Source organism: Dermacentor silvarum, chromosome 7 (assembly GCF_013339745.2).
Source record: "Dermacentor silvarum isolate Dsil-2018 chromosome 7, BIME_Dsil_1.4, whole genome shotgun sequence".
Classification (NCBI taxonomy): Eukaryota; Metazoa; Arthropoda; class Arachnida; order Ixodida; family Ixodidae; genus Dermacentor; species Dermacentor silvarum.
Genome location: NC_051160.1, coordinates 97,083,009 through 97,099,709, shown reverse-complemented (window position 1 = coordinate 97,099,709; position 16,701 = coordinate 97,083,009). Strand labels below are relative to the sequence as shown.

The window sequence follows — 16,701 nt, the reverse complement described above, 5'->3', positions numbered from 1 at the left end:
CCGACCCACGTTGTGTTCGGGATGAACGTTGCGTGGAATTGGAGCCACGACAATGCGTTCCCGCTGTTCTCGAGGGAGACCGCAGACGCGGGACTCGATTTCCGCCGGAGGAACCCCCAGCTCCCGCAGGATGCTCCTACCCGCTTGGGTGGTGGACAGCCTGGCGTACTCCGCCCTCTCCTGCGCTTCCGCGATCTCTTCCAGCGTGTTGTGCATGCCGAGACACATCAGTTTCTCCGAGATTGTGTACATGGGGAGGCCGAGGGCCCTCTTGATAGTCTTCCTGATCAACGTGTTGAGCTTGTCCCTCTCCGACCTTTGCCAATTGTGCATGGCCGCCACGTAGGTAAAATGGCACATTACAAAGGCGTGCACCAGTCTCACAAGATTGTCCTCTCCAAGACCCTGCTGCCGGTTGGCAACTCTCCGTATGAGTCTGATGGAATTATCCGTTTTCTTGGCTAGTTTAGACACCGTCAGGTTATTGGAGCGGTTTGATTCGATCGTCATACCTAGGACCCGAAGGGTGTACACCCTGGGGATGACACCGTCCTCACTTGTCCGAGTGATGTCGACGTCCTCTACAGGCTTCCAACCCTTCGGTTTGGGCCCCCTTCGCCTGGGCCTGTAAATGAGCAGTTCTGATTTCCGAGGGGAACACCGAAGGCCGGTCGGCTTAAGATATTCCTCCGTTATCTCGATGGCTTCCTGCAACGCAGCCTCCACCCATCCATCACTGCCTCCGGTACACAAAATGGTGACGTCGTCTGCATATATTGTGTGGTTGATACCCTCGACTTCGGAGAGTCTCCTCGACCGACCGATCATGCTTAGGTTAAACAGGGTCGGGGATATGACAGACCCCTGTGGCGTCCCTCTGAAACCCAGCCTAACCGAGTCCGAAACGAGGTCTCCCGCCCGGAGAGTGGCTTCTCTGTCCGCAAGGAATGATCGTGTGTAGTCGTGGAAGTGCTTGCCCAACCCGAGGCTAGATATCTGGCTCAAGACAAAGGAAAGCGCCGACTTCGTGGAATGCGCGGACTTCGTGGATATGCGGTGATTTTTTTTCTCTCATTCCCTTCTTTGTTTCTGTTTTTGATTTATCTTCGTGAGCTTGCTTCAGCGTTCATTGACTGTGCCGGCGGGACGTTAATGCTTTTGTTTTAGTATACTTTCGCCTTGCCGGCCTTCGTTTTTCTTCTTACGCCTATTTTTTTATGATCTAGGCGATGCTTTTGTTCGGAAGGGGGGAAATTGCCACTTGTAAGCAGTGGGTCGAGGGCAAGAGTGGGTCGAGCCCAAGAGAACACAGAAGACCGCGCGCCCCTTCCCTGCTCTTGCCAGCCCCGACGGTCGCGTTTTCCAAGAGCCAGCTACTCTGCGGTTCATTAAACCTTCAAGACTACTTCTCGAGGTCGTGACAACGTCCACTACAGCAACTCTCATGGGCCTAACCTTCTTCTACGCTCTAAATCACAAGTGTTATTTTATGCAACCTCGTCTGTCTCCAAAAGTGAAAAGATGCACACAGCGTTTTAAAGTCCTCGTAGCTGCATTAATTCACAGTGAAATAAAGAATCGCATGAGAACTCGGTAAGAACTGACGGTAGGACACATAATTGCTGTGCTGCACACCTGTTCACGGTGCTACCGACCTTCATGCGCATTGTATTCTACAGAATCGTCGTTCTGAAGCTTCGGTTGAGGGAGTTCAATGCTTAGCGCGCTCTAGCAGAAGGCTCTCACTACAAACACATGGCGGAAAAGCTGCTTTTTACGGCTCTTCTGTGTGCTGTTTCTTTGACTGTGATAGAATGCAACTGCTTGGGTTGTGGAAGAAGGGCCTACAGCATCAGAAAGGTAACGGTTCTTAACGCGATATTCCAGATACCTTGCTATACTGACCTCTGCGTTTGAAATAGTGATTGTGATGGGAAACGACAAACTCGCCGGTGTTTCCAGTTGGGCCCAGGATCCGTTTAATAATGACACGGCAGACGGGAGCTTGCTACACGAAACACAGACTTTATACAGACACGCTAAACGATACAGACTATTTACATGCACATGTACGTGGGCTATAGTTCGCGAATCGTTTGTCCTAAATAAACATGTGCCTAGCACTCATGCGTCACCACTCGCCCTACTGCCTCGTCGTTGCGGTGCCCATGACGGTGGTTGTGCCGGTGGAGCGTCGTTGTGGCTAGGTCGCTGCTGTCGCGCCGCACCTTGTCGCGACGTGGCAGCAGGAAGAAACAGGAGGCCGGTAGAATAAAAGGCCACTGCTGTAGCTGGCCAGTAACGCCTGGCCTGTCACGCCTCGGCCGCTATAACGCCGGGCTCGGTCGGCGGACAAGTAGCTCAGGCGCCCCGGTGGCCAGCAGGAAGCACTGCACCAGGCCGCTGTCACAGCAGGCCGCTGGTACACAAGAGAGCAGAGCCACGGGCGGGATCCACGACCAGGTCCGCACGGTGGCAGGACGCCCGGTCGCCAGTCCTCGGGCTCGCTCAGCAGGCTGGTAGCTGGTAGCTCAGGCGTCCCGGTCCAAGCAGGAAGCACTGCACCAGGCCGCTATCACAGCAGGCCGCTGGCGCGCAGGAAGGCCCAGCCACGAACTGGATCCTCGACCAGGTCCGCACGGTAGCTGGACACCCGGTCACCGGTACCAGAGCCTGGAGCCGCCGTTTTGCGAGCTTGCGTTCGAAGCTGCCGCTCGCTCTCACGCTCTGCGTGCTCTCGTACCACTTCTTTGTTCATGACACGTGGTCATCATCCATTATCACCATCACCAATGCCCTTCTTGGTGCTGCCATACAATCACCAACACTTCAAGTTGGCTTGTCACGCACTTTGTTTTGGCACCGCCACACGCCACTATCCACATCATCACAAGGGCCCCCCACTTAAGATAGTTGCGCGCAACTATTCTAAACAACATAGGAGGAGGGTGCGCATGAGTGCTGGCACGTGCGATCGTTCAAGAAAAGTTCTTGGCTTTCAAACAATTCATGTTTACACACTGATCACAAAACACATGGAGACTTCGGAACACAAGCCAAAGTTCTCACAAGAAAATCGAAAGTTCTAACATAATTCAAAGTTCTAATAAAAAACTGCCGTACTGTGCGCGGCAATCACCATGGCACAAAATAACAGTGTCCAAGAAACACGAAAAATCATTCACATCTTTGTCAGAGTCCAGAAAACAGCGCGCCGGTGCAGGTACAGTGAGTTATGTTACCCGCTCCCAAATTAACCGAACCGCGGATGTCTCAATCCTACTTATCGGTCTTTCATGTGGTAACCGCGCACGCCAAGCAACACCAGATGTGCTGCGTCGTGTGAGGTCAGCCACTCCTAAGCGCCTGGTGTAAGCTTGCACAAAGCGATTGTCTGATATCTCTAATCTTGTTGGGATCTTAGAATCGAAATCAGCTGTTGAATTCCACGAATCAACTTTTTCATGATTCAGTGGAAGATTCCGAACATCTGTCTGCTCGTCTCCGTTCACATTTGAAGGTGAGTGACTACGCGCTTGATTATTACCTACAGGCGATTCATTGATAGACCTTCGGTTCACCTCACATGTTGAATTTATCATCAGCTGTTGAGATAGGCTGCTGACGCTTACATCATGTACCACTGGGGTCATTGACTGGATAGTAGGCATTTCCTTAAAACTCATGGATGAGTCCACTCTCCTAGATTGAGAAAGATTGGCTGGGTGACTCTGCTGGCAATCTCTATCGCTGGTTATACCAGAATACAAAGTTGTGTCTTCTTTTGTGTCATGGAGGACGGGGCTCACATGAACTTTCGTTTGCGGAGCAGTCTCCACGATTGAAGTGCATGGTTCCAACAAACAACCAGTACCTAAAGACTTCATTGATAGTAAGTCACAATTACATTCTTGCGATTTCTCTTTGTGGCTTAGGGCAGTTCTTGCATTAGCTTTTTGGACATTGCGAGCTTCGTGATCATGGAAAGCACATAATGCTTGCTCACGCGTCAAGCAACCTTGAGCCACCTCATCGCCCGTTTTCAAACCTAAAGACTTGGTTGCGGGAGGCGGGGAAAAGAGGGCAATAACCCCATTTTGAGCTTCACCATCGGATGGAGTCATGCTGCCGAAAGTCGTAGCGCTAGTGAGCGCTTCACGAGCTGCGATCTGCAATTTGAGGACGCATAGCTCTTCCTCATGACGCACTCGCTCAGCTTGAAGCTGCACTGCATGGCGAGCTTTTTCCATTTCTCTTTCAACAGCACGCCTCTCGCACTCCAATGACCGCTGATGTTCCACCCAGTCTCTCAACTCCACTTTCTCTAGTCCCATGCTCTCGCCTAGCTCGATTAGTTCTTTTAGATGCATTGCCTTTCTGTCCTTGTTTGCAAGCTTACAACCTGCCTCGTCCTCTCCAGTGGCTACGCGTTCGAAACTCTGGAGATTCGCGGGGAGGTCGTCACGTCGTTCGTCGAACAGTGGCAGTAACTTCTGGGGGTTGAAGCAGGGTTGCTTTGGTGACGATACGGGCGCGGCTGGGGCGGATATCTCGCTCTGCGCTCCTTCTTGAAGCTTGAGCTTCAGCTGCAAGATTTGTCGCTGCCTTTCGTCGGCTAACCGCTGACTTTCTGCTGCTGCTTTGGCTGCCTCTAGCTCAGCTGCTCGTTCGTCCCTCTGCCTAGCCTGTTCTTTTTCAACCCACTCGCGAAGTTCAGCGCAAGTCAAGCCTAACTGTGCTGCAGTGGCGGCTAACTTCTCTAAATCCATATCGGACGTCTAGTGCTGCGTGTATACACCCGAATGCCGGTCTCCGCGTTTGGGATGTTACTGGCGGATCCTGGCAGGCTCGCCAGATTGTGATGGGAAACGACAAACTCGCCGGTGTTTCCAGTTGGGCCCAGGATCCGTTTAATAATGACACGGCAGACGGGAGCTTGCTACACGAAACACAGACTTTATACAGACACGCTAAACGATACAGACTATTTACATGCACATGTACGTGGGCTATAGTTCGCGAATCGTTTGTCCTAAATAAACATGTGCCTAGCACTCATGCGTCACCACTCGCCCTACTGCCTCGTCGTTGCGGTGCCCATGACGGTGGTTGTGCCGGTGGAGCGTCGTTGTGGCTAGGTCGCTGCTGTCGCGCCGCACCTTGTCGCGACGTGGCAGCAGGAAGAAACAGGAGGCCGGTAGAATAAAAGGCCACTGCTGTAGCTGGCCAGTAACGCCTGGCCTGTCACGCCTCGGCCGCTATAACGCCGGGCTCGGTCGGCGGACAAGTAGCTCAGGCGCCCCGGTGGCCAGCAGGAAGCACTGCACCAGGCCGCTGTCACAGCAGGCCGCTGGTACACAAGAGAGCAGAGCCACGGGCGGGATCCACGACCAGGTCCGCACGGTGGCAGGACGCCCGGTCGCCAGTCCTCGGGCTCGCTCAGCAGGCTGGTAGCTGGTAGCTCAGGCGTCCCGGTCCAAGCAGGAAGCACTGCACCAGGCCGCTATCACAGCAGGCCGCTGGCGCGCAGGAAGGCCCAGCCACGAACTGGATCCTCGACCAGGTCCGCACGGTAGCTGGACACCCGGTCACCGGTACCAGAGCCTGGAGCCGCCGTTTTGCGAGCTTGCGTTCGAAGCTGCCGCTCGCTCTCACGCTCTGCGTGCTCTCGTACCACTTCTTTGTTCATGACACGTGGTCATCATCCATTATCACCATCACCAATGCCCTTCTTGGTGCTGCCATACAATCACCAACACTTCAAGTTGGCTTGTCACGCACTTTGTTTTGGCACCGCCACACGCCACTATCCGCATCATCACAGTGATTTACATGTTTTTAAACCAATCTCACGAATGTTATTTTAGCAATACAGCCCACAAGACTGCGTTCAGAGGACAAGATATGGAGTCTTTCTGGCAGGGGTTATTGAAACATTGTCTAAACACGGCTCATGTTTTGTGGCCCATATACCAATATGTAGCATAGTGTCGTGTTACCGCTCGGTGAGCGAGGTTAGCTGGGAAACATTTGCTCCTGGGGCCATTTCCTTACAATCTACATCATCCGGGCTGACTTGAGATTCTACGCGATCTACCAGAAATAAAAATGACAGGAACCTTATCTGGAGTGCATAAAGCATGAATGAAAGCAAGTCAAATAATTACAGTCCCAGCATGTGCAATGGAAAATCCAGTCGCGTAACGACTCCGTTGCATGAGTTATCACACTAGGGAATAAAAAGGCCGATATGTAAATTGAGCCACCCAATATCCTAAGTACTCCGGAATCTTCAAAAGCCCTGAAAATTGGCAAAGTGCGAAACGTAGCGTACAACAATGAGAAATAAAAATGTAGTGACGCAAGTACAATGTGTCCTTTTTTCGGGAACTATTTTTCGCCGACAAACCACTGCTACAGTGTTACGGCTGGGCGCAACACGAACCTTCATGTGTAAGAATCTTCTCGAATGCCTTCGGCAGATGGCATGCGTGATGCAAACAGTGAAGTGCATTCTAGAATGTACGCATGTCAGCGCCAGATTTGTATATTGAATTATATTATCAGTAATGTAAAACAGCCTCACCCGGAGATCAGATTTCGATGACCGATGACTGCTTGTTGTTATTGTTGTGTTCTGAATGTAACCTGTTTCTCGCATGCTCGCCCACTAAAAAAAGCTAGATTTCACTACTCACCGTGTTTTCCGATGTATGGATCTGCACTGTCACGACAACGCGAAAATATGAACTTACAACGCCTGTGAGTTTTTACATCACTAAAGCTTGAATAACGTTTCTTTTTAATGTTTGTACAATTCGCGTCTACAAATACAACTTCTTGAACTGTTTCACAAAGGTGCTTATGGTATCCTGACAGTACACTACTCTTCTTGCTTTGTTAAAGCTAATATCGCTGCTTCACTTTTTCCCAAAGTAGTGATGATGGTACTCTCGTAACAGAATACCCGTTTCTTCTTGGGCAGAATCTATTTTGCGGCTCTAGTTGTTACTTCGCAATTGACTACTTTATTCTGAAACGTAATTTTGTTCGCCTGTTTGGCCCTAGTTCCTAAAATATTCAGGACCAGTGAATTGTCAGCAGGTACTCGAATACACGTGGCTGGTCTCGATATTCATGGCGGCATCCAATGAGGATTCAGTAGAAAAAAAGAGCTGTGGTGTAGGTATGCTGGGTGCAAGTAGCCTATTTATGAAAATAACCAATACGCTGAACTTGCCGCATGCACAAAATTAGCCCCTTCGTTTATGTGTTGATTTGTTTTTTATGCCCCACTGTTCAATGAATAGAGATGGTATAATTATGAGCTATGGGCAAAAATATGGTGAGTAATGTTAAGCGGAGTGATATGGCAGGTGGTCTTCTTCAATATTACTATTGAAAAGATGAATTCAGTGTTCACAGGTACAATAAAATAATGAATATACCGTTCTCTGCCGTGTTCACAAAAATAACTTTCACATGCGCTTCATTCTTGTGAATTAGGTTCTCAAGCTCAGAAATACACTTCAGACGAATGCGAAGCCACAGCACACGTTAGGTCTTGCGACTACTGGATCGTTGTTTTTTTTTTTGGATGGGGGGGGGGGGGGGGGTCATCATTTTGTCTTGCGAAAGAACTACAATGTACCTGTCACTTCCCTGTCAATGAAGCGAACGGGACATCAGCGGTAACGCATGTCACATTGGTGAGTGGGCCCCGTCCGTCGTCACTACAGCATGCTGCACCGCAAAATAAACGATAAGGTAATGCCATGTGAGCTCGCTCAGCAAATTATACAGAGAGCACTAAAGGATGCTGGTGTTAAAGTCTGTTTGCTTTTGAAGCGAAAGCTTCATTACGCTACCTCGGACATCCGTCGGCGACTCAACAGTTTTCACCTTGAGAGCTAGAGGTGAAACGACAAGAGAGCATTAAGACGCGTTTATAGTCTGACGTTATCGGCCCGCGGTCGAGCGTCATCAGATGCCGGGCGCGTCAGAGCGCATTGCTGCGCGTCCAGTTACTTAGACGCCGGGCGCGTCGGAGCGCATTCGCCGCGCGTCCTGTTTCCGTTGGCGGCGCCAGTACGTCGAACCATCGGTCGAACTATAGCCCCTGTTGTTCTCGCCAACGTGACATAACGTGTGCGCGCGTTCACGCGACGTCGGACGACTATATTTAAACCTTTACGGAGCCCTCAAGGAGACATTGCCGCCGTTTCCCGAGTAGAGTTGGGCAAGGCTGTAAGTTGCAACCAAGTCTCACTACTTTACTGATCACTGCAGTGTCTTCATAGGCATCAAAACGATGAATAAACATTGTATTCGTTGCAAACATTTCTGTATATCATTGCGAAACATACCTCGGCCACAGCTCGACAATGGGCCTAGCCAGAGCAGTGAAGCTTTCGCTATCAACCAGGGTTAATAACCAAAGCTAAATCACACCATTTTTTACAATATAACGATGCAGGAGCTACAAAAAGCAACTGTAATGACAGCAATCATGGAGTTCATTATCTTGGGCTCCTATTTAGTTATTTATTTATTTATTTATTTATTTATGTTTTTCAAAATATCTTAGAGGCCCCATGAGCAGCATTAAGGAAGGGGGGCATCACCGCAAGACCGTTTTACACGTGAATACCGAGACACGAGGACCACAAAAATGAGTAGGAATCTTCGTCGCAAAACAGGGTTACCAATGAAGAAGATGTGGTAGCGTACAAAACATCGGCTAAATTTTATCACGCGTATTGCTCGCGCACATATAGTTTTAACAACAGCGTTGACGTTACGAGCGCATGCTTTACAATACGGTGCATTGCGTTGGTGACCGTCTTTGTTTTTTTTTGCGTTAGATGAGCGCATTGAAGCAATGGTATATGACAAGACAGACAAACAGACAACGAACTTTATTTGATCCTGAGGAGCTATTGAGAGGACCCCCTAACGGGCGGCCGTTGTATCCGCTGGCCGCGCCCACGTAGAGGACAGAACGCCGTGACGCTCCGCCCTTTCCTGGGCCCTCTGGATAGCGTGGACTTGCCTTCGGAGTACCGTGCTTCTGATGGCCTCCTCCCATTCGGCTTTGCTGGAGAGTAGGTCGTTAGGCAACGCAGGACATCGCCAGAGCATGTGAGCCATAGAGCAAAATGTTTCATTACAGTCGGGACAACCAGGGTTCACGTCTGAGAATATCCTACTAAGGAAGCCCCGCGACGGGAAAGATCCCGTCTGCAACATTCGAAGAGTAGCTGACTGACCTCTGCTGAGCTTCGGGTAACCAAGAGGATAAACTCTCCTGCCAAATTGGCAATGTTTAATAATTTCAATAAATGTGTGAAGTGGATCGTTCTGCTGAGCCCCTTCCTGCCCCTCCTGAGCCTCCAGCGCGCGGCGCGTGATTTCTCGCGCACGGTCGTGGGCCACCTCGTAGAGGTTTGGGAAGCCCTCGAGAACGTTCGTTCCCATGTGTGCGGGGAACCCTGTAGTATAATGAAAACCGGGTCAAGCCCTCTTCTCTAGAATAGAGGCCGCCTCTCGTGCGAGGTTACCCGATTCGAAGGCTCCGATGGCGTATCTCGCTCGAGTCAGCGTAAATGTAGAAATGCTCTGGGTCACACAACGCCAGCGCAACCGCGATTTGCTCTGCTATACCCGGGGTGGCCACCCTTACCCAGGGTGGCCGCCCGTCTATAACCGACAACGCAAGCATTCTCCTGTTGCCGTATTGCGCCGCGTCGACAAAGAGCGAATAGTCTATGTCTTCCCTAACTCTTTTCAAGATGGCCCGTGCACGGGCTTTACGTCTACTGTCGTTATGATGTGGATGTACATTACCCGGAAAGGGCCCCACCTTGTAGGTCTCTCGTTTCCCGTGTCACTGTTATCCGCCGCTCTTCGATTATCCTAGGAGCCATGCCAACCTCGTCAAAGATTCGTCGGCCAGCCTTGGTCGACGACAACCTAACCACCTGGGCAGTGACCTGCGCCTCTATGATCTCGTCTATGTTGGTGTGCATTCCAAGTTGATCTAGCATGTCGGAGCTCGTGGCAATCGGCAAGCCTAGCTCTCTCTTGATGCTCTTGCGCATGAGGGCATTTAACTTGGTCTTTTCCGTTTTGGTCCATAGTAGAGCTGACGCCACATAATAATAAGGCTCACCAGAAACGCGTGGTACATCCGAAGGAGGTTGTCCTCACCTAACCCCTTCTTTCGGTTGGACACCCTAGCGAATAACCTCAACATGTTCTCTGTCTTGGCTGTAACGTGGGTAATTGTTCTGGCATATTACAGCGCCTCGCATCTATGAGCAGGCCTAGGATCTTGACTGAGTCGACTATCGGAATTTTCTGCCCATTATTCGCGTATAATACCATGGGTAGCTGGTTGAGCAGTGTCGGACCCCTAACCCCTTGCCTTGCTGGCCTGTAAAGTAACAGCTCCGACTTACTCGGAGACAGCTTAAGACCTGTGTCCGTGAGGTAAGCCTCTATCTCGTCCAAGGCCATTTGTAGTGCTTGCTCCATTTTCGCTAGGGAGCCCCCTGGGCCAGATAGTGATGTCATGTGCTTACAGAGCGTGACCTGTGCCCGGGAGGCCGCCCAGCCTTTCTGAAAAATTTCAAGACATATGACAAGAAAATGTTTTTTTCTTCGTCCAGGTTCCGCAAAACAGCGCTCTTCAGGAAGCAAAACTTACAAAGAGAAATCTGGGTTCAAATTTATGCCCCTTTTGCAATGCACAGCTGGAAGCCGGACCATCTGACTACTACTACAGTCTTCATTAACGTCATCAAAGACTCTTGTTCATTTGATAAATAACTTGTTTTACGAAAACACGACGCCAAGGACTGATCTAAACCCTAAAAAATTTAGGAATATTTTGCTTCCCGAAAATGTTAAAATGTTCGGTCACACTAACATTTAAGTGCAAGTCTACGGCATTGCAGCCGAAGCGCAATTAAAATTTCGACTGACTTGCTTGGTTTTCTATGGCACGTATTTGAACAGGATGAACTATCTCGGCTTCATGGGTTGCCGTGAAACTTTAGATTTCCTTGATAAACGACTATAATACTGCGCTATCACGAGAACGAAACTTACAGGATAATGAAATTGGGTTGGAGTGCATACGGCAGACATTGCCAAATCCTGACTGGGAGCTTATCACTGTCTTTCAAAAAATAAAAGTGTACAATCATTGCGTTCTACCGATGCTAACATATCGGGCAGAAACTTCGAGGTTAACAAAGAAGTTCGACAACAAGATGAGGACTGCACAAAAAGGGCTGGAACGAAACATTTTAGGCCTGACAGTCAAGAAACCGGACAAAGAGCGGTGTGGATCAGAGAGGAAACGGGCATAGGCGATATTCTAGCTGACATTAAAAAAAAGAAATCGAGCTGGGCAGACCATGTAATGCGTCGGATGGGTGACCGGTGGACCATTAGAGTTACACAATGAATACACAGAGAAAGAAAGCGCAGTCGAGGAAGGCAGAAAGATATCTGGGGTGAGGAAGTTAGGAAATTTGCAGGCGCAAGTTGGAATCAGCTAGCACAAGGCGGGTTATTGGAGATCGCAGGGAGAGGGCCTTCTTTCTGCACTGGCCTTAGAGTTGGCTGATGATGATGATGATGACCGCGCTATCGCGCTGCTTTTACCTTGGAGAAGTTGCGCGCGGCTTTGTGGGTCGTGCAGATTCAGACAGCGGCCACAACTCAGTGTTTATTTTGCATTGAAGTATTGCAACCATTTTTTTCATGAATACATGACTCTGATGAAAATACTTTCATATTTGTTTCAGTTATTTTCTACGACGGAACCAATATGGATATACACCACCTCTGGACCCACCAATGTGAGGTGTTTAGTGGACGTGGTGGACAGAATGGAAAGAATGTCCGTAAACTTCACACGATCGTGTTACAATCAAGGCCATAAGTAATGAAAACGTAAGCTTTAAAAAATATTAATGAATAATCACGCAACGTTTATTTACAGGGTCTCCAGGGAGTTCCAAGGAGTATTTGATCAGCATCGAAAGAAACACATGGACGTGAAAAGTTCAGGTATGTCCATTAGTTGAGCTGTTACTTCGAATAGAGAGGTTGTGGCATGTATGTATTATTTAGCATAAAATCTCCCAATCGAGGCTTCCGCCTCCACGGACTCAATACTTCCATCCGCTATTAGAAAGCTTGCTCTCTTTATTAGGCACAATACCTGTCTGTCTTTTGACCAATAAATGCCACCAGCCAAGGACATTATGACAGTACGAATGTTTTTTATATATTACCAAACAAATTAAAATAACACGAATGTGGTCCGCCAAGTAATGCAAATTGATAGCTAAGAAAACTTCTGTTTTTGCCAGTGCAGAAAACAATGTACTAATCTTGTATACTACACAGTCCATCAACAAACCCCGTCTTCACTTTCAGGCCACATAGGCAACCTTGAAGAGGATCTGCTCTTTATGAGCCATGACTACAGCTGTGCAGTGGTTTTGGTGACGACGAAAGTTTGTGGTTCGTTTATATTTACCGGTCCTTTCAGATTACTTGAAAACACTGCAGCTACTTTTCAGAACTGAGTCTATTTTCGTGTTCCCATTACTAAAGGGTAGCCGTTTCTAGGTTTTCACCATATTTCTTGTGTGCAATACCATTGAACTCAAGCATGCATTTACTTGATTTAAATGTTTCCCGAATAATTTTGCAAGCTACATGATCACAAATGGACTGCTACCAAGCACTCAAGTTAAGACGCATTGCTGGAGTGTACATGTAGTGCACGCTTCCAGTAGATTTACCTGTGAAGCTATAGAATGAAAAGAAGGAACTTGTGAAGGGGCAAGAAGTGTTTCAACAGCGACTAGGGCATACCTGGTACATAGTTCGCCCAACTTAAGTGGCCTAGCACTTACGTGACTTAGCGGGTAGCACCACTCTTCATTCATTACATCATAGATTACTTGTACCGGTACTTTGAGCAGCAAAGCATGCGGTTTAATGTTTCGTTGTGCACCCCAACAGCCGCAATATGTAAAGAACAACATAGTAACTAATAATATTGTTGCAGGAAGAAAGCAGGCCCACGAGTGTAGAAGAATGTATATTTACAAGCGAAGAAATATGGCGTTCAGGCAACGGCCAGAGTCTTCGTCTTACTCTCGTTCGCGTCTCCTTCTTCCCCTTCACCGTAACATCACCCTCGCGGTGGGGTTAGCTCCGTCCCGGTGCAGGTTATGGAGCGTCGCTTAATGGGGGGACATAGGGCTTGAGCCTGGCGACGTGAACAACATCGCTGGTGACGTTGGGAGGCACTGAAGATTGACCGACAGGGGCGATCTCGTATGTCACGTCGGACAGTTGTCGTAAGATCTGGTATGGACGAGAATAACGGGAAAGTAGGTTTTCCGACAAGCCGACGTGACGTGAAGGCGTCCAGAGAAGGACAAGGGAACCAGGTGAAAAATAGTGGTCTCGGTGCCGAAAGTAGTAGCGTCGTTTTTGAGAAGCTTGCGAGACTGTGAGGCGATGACGGGCGACCTCTCGGGCCTGGGCGGCTAAGGCAATAGCATCGCCAGCGTAACCAGTGCTGGATGATTGTACTGCGGAAGGTAGCAACGTGTCGAAGGGCAAGGTGGGGTCGCGGTCATACAAAAGGTAAAATGGGGAGAATCCGGCAGTATCGTGACGGGACGAGTTGTATGCGAAAGTGATGTACGGCAAAGCGACGTCCCAGTCGAGGTGATCGTCGGAAACGTACAGGGCCAGCATTTCAGTTAGTGTGCGGTTGAGTCGTTCGGTGAGACCGTTCGTTTGAGGGTGGTATGCGGTAGCGAGCTGGTGTTCTGTAGAACAGAAGCGGAGCAGATCATCGACGACCTTCGAGAGAAAGTAGCGGCCGCGATCCGTGAGTAACTGGCGAGGGGCGCCGTGGTGCAGGATGACGTCGTATAGTAGGAAGTCGGCGACATCTGTAGCGTAGCTGGTTGGCATCGCTCGTGTAATGACATATCTCGTGGCATAATCTGTTGCTACAGCAATCCATTTGTTTCTTTTCATAGAAATAGGAAAGGGGCCAAGGAGGTCGACGCCCACACGGAAGAAGGGCTCTGTAGGGATAGCAATTGGTTGAAGGAAACCAGCAGGAGGCATAGCAGGCGTCTTGCGGCACTGACACAGGTCGCAAGAAGTGACATAACGGCATACAGAGCGATAAATGCCGGGCCAGAAGAAGCGGCGCCGCAGGCGGTCGTAAGTACGAGTGATGCCCAGATGTCCAGCAGTAGGAGCGTCGTGAAGTTGCTGGAGCACGGCCAGTCGAAGGTGCTTTGGGACAACCAGGAGGCGCTCCGGGCCATCAGGACGAACACTACGACGGTATAAATTTCCATCGCGCAAGGTGAACATCCGCAGAGACGGGTCATTACGCGAGGAGCTTAGGCGTTCTATAAGTGTTCGAAGAACACGATTTTGGCGTTGCTCGTCGCCAATATGGAGAAAGCCGGAGAGGGACAGAATACTGATGTCCGAATCTGCATCGGTATCGTCCGGTTGATCCACGGGATTGCGGGACAGGCAGTCAGCATCTTTATGCAGGCGGCCTGACTTATACATAATAGAAAATGTATATTCTTGTAGACGCAATGCCCAACGTGCAAGTCGTCCAGTTGGGTCCTTCAAAGAGGAGAGCCAGCAGAGGGCGTGATGATCGGTTACGACGCAGAAGCTCCGACCGAAAAGGTACGGCCGAAATTTCGCGACCGCCCATACGAGTGCGAGGCATTCCCTCTCAGTGATGGAGTAATTTCGCTCGGGCGTGGAAAGAAGGCGGCTGGCGTAAGCGATGACAAGGTCGTGGCCCTGTGGACGTTGAGCGAGGACAGCGCCGATGCCATAACCACTCGCGTCAGTTCGTACTTCAGTAGGCGCAGAAGGGTCAAAGTGTGACAGAATCGGGGAGGTTGTAAGCCGCTCGATCAGGGTAGAGAAGGCTTGCTCCTGCAGTGGTCCCCAAGAGAAAGAGGCATCTTTTTTAAGAAGGTCATTAAGAGTGCGAGTGATGTCAGCAAATTGCTTCACAAATCGCCGGAAATAAGAGCATAAGCCCACAAAACTACGGACATCGTTTGTTGAACAAGGTGCAAAAAATGGCGCACGGCGTGGACTTTCTGTGGATCAGGTTGGATTCTGGCAGCGTTTACGAGATCGCCGAGCATGGTAATTTCACGGCGACCGAAATGGCACTTGGAGGAGTTTAGCTGAAGGCCAGCCCTGCGAAACACGGAGAGTATGGTCGTGAGGCGCCTCAGGTGGCTCTCAAAGTTCGACGAAAACACAATCACATCGTCGAGGTAACAGAGGCATGTAGACCACTTCAAGCCGCGCAGCAGAGAGTCCATCATGCGCTCGAATGTAGCTGGCCCATTGCATAATCCAATGGGCATGACTTTAAATTGGTACAGATCGTCCGGTGTGACGAAGGCGGTTTTCTCACGGTCCATCTCGTCGACGCTAATCTGCCAATAGCCGGAGCGGAGGTCAATTGATGAAAAGTGTTGGGATCCGTGAAGGCAGTCAAGAGCGTCGTCAATGCGAGGCAGGGGGTAAACATCCTTCTTTGTTATCTTGTTGAGGTGACAGTAGTAAACGCAGTAGCGCCACGAGTTGTCTTTTTTCTTTACTAAGACAACCGGTGATGCCCACGGGCCACTGGAAGGTTCAATGATGTCCTTGTCCATCACCTAGTAGACCTCTTTCTGGATTATGGCCCTTTTTGTTGCGGAGACACGATGTGGCTGCCTATGAATGGGGCTGGCGTCACCGGTGTTGATGCGAAGCGTGACGACAGATGTCTGACCAAGTGGATGGTCGTCCAAATCAAAGATATCCCGATAAGATGACAGGAGGTGACGAAGAGCTGTTTGCTCGGAAGGAAGGTCAGGGGCGATCATCTTACAAACATCGTCCGCAGGCGTCGAGCACGAAGGAATGGGTGACAAAGGTGCGTTGGTACTCAGGAAGGATTCGGAGGCCAAAGAAGAAATCTCAAATTCATCCAAAGGGGTGATAAGTGCGACGGCAATGCCGTGTGACAGCACATGCGTCGAAAATCCAAAATTGAGGATGGGCACCCGAGCGCAGTTTTCGAGGATCCGGATTAAGGTGCTCGGTAGGGCAATATTTCGTGACAAAACCATGTCAGTAAGCGGGGACACGACGTACTCGCCATCAGGTACGGGAGGACAGGGCGTCAGGAGGACATTGGTAGCCGCCTGTGGAGGCAGCCTTGCAAACTCAGCAGAACATAAGCGGGGTGAAGCACAAGTTGTTGCGTCTGCGTCGGCAGGAAGCGGCAGATCCAGCTGTACAACACCTGCGGAGCAGTCAATTTGGGCAGAGTGTTTCGAAAGGAAGTCGAGGCCGAGAATTAGCTCGTGTGGACAGTGCTCAAGGACGATAAATAAAACAACGCTATAATGGCCCGCAATGGTCACACGTTCTGTGCACATTCCAAGAACAGGTGAAGTACTCCCATCGGCGACTCGCACAGTGCACGGTACGGCGGGCGTCAGAACCTTCTTGAGCCTTGGGCGGAGAGCAGCGCTCATAACTGAAAGCTGCGCTCCTGTGTCAACGAAAGATGTAACAGGAACACCGTCAACTTCAATGTCCAGTAGG

At 49.9% G+C, this 16,701-nt stretch overlaps 1 protein-coding gene across 3 annotated transcripts in view; it reads left to right on the top strand.

Moving 5' to 3' along the window:
• The window catches only part of LOC119458302 (uncharacterized), a 104,397-nt gene that overhangs the window by 76,768 nt on the left and 10,928 nt on the right, over positions 1-16,701 (top strand). For 2 of the 3 annotated variants that reach the window (XR_007467959.1, XM_049671061.1), the window contains one exon: positions 12,454-12,540. Coding sequence is in view for 2 of the 3 variants with exons in the window: in XM_049671061.1 (XP_049527018.1) it covers positions 12,454-12,540 (87 nt within the window). In the remaining variant the exon portion in view is untranslated. Of the gene's footprint in view, positions 1-1,673; positions 1,861-11,816; positions 11,954-12,013; positions 12,082-12,453; positions 12,541-16,701 lie in introns of those variants that run through there. The other variant, XM_037720137.2, reaches the window with a different exon arrangement.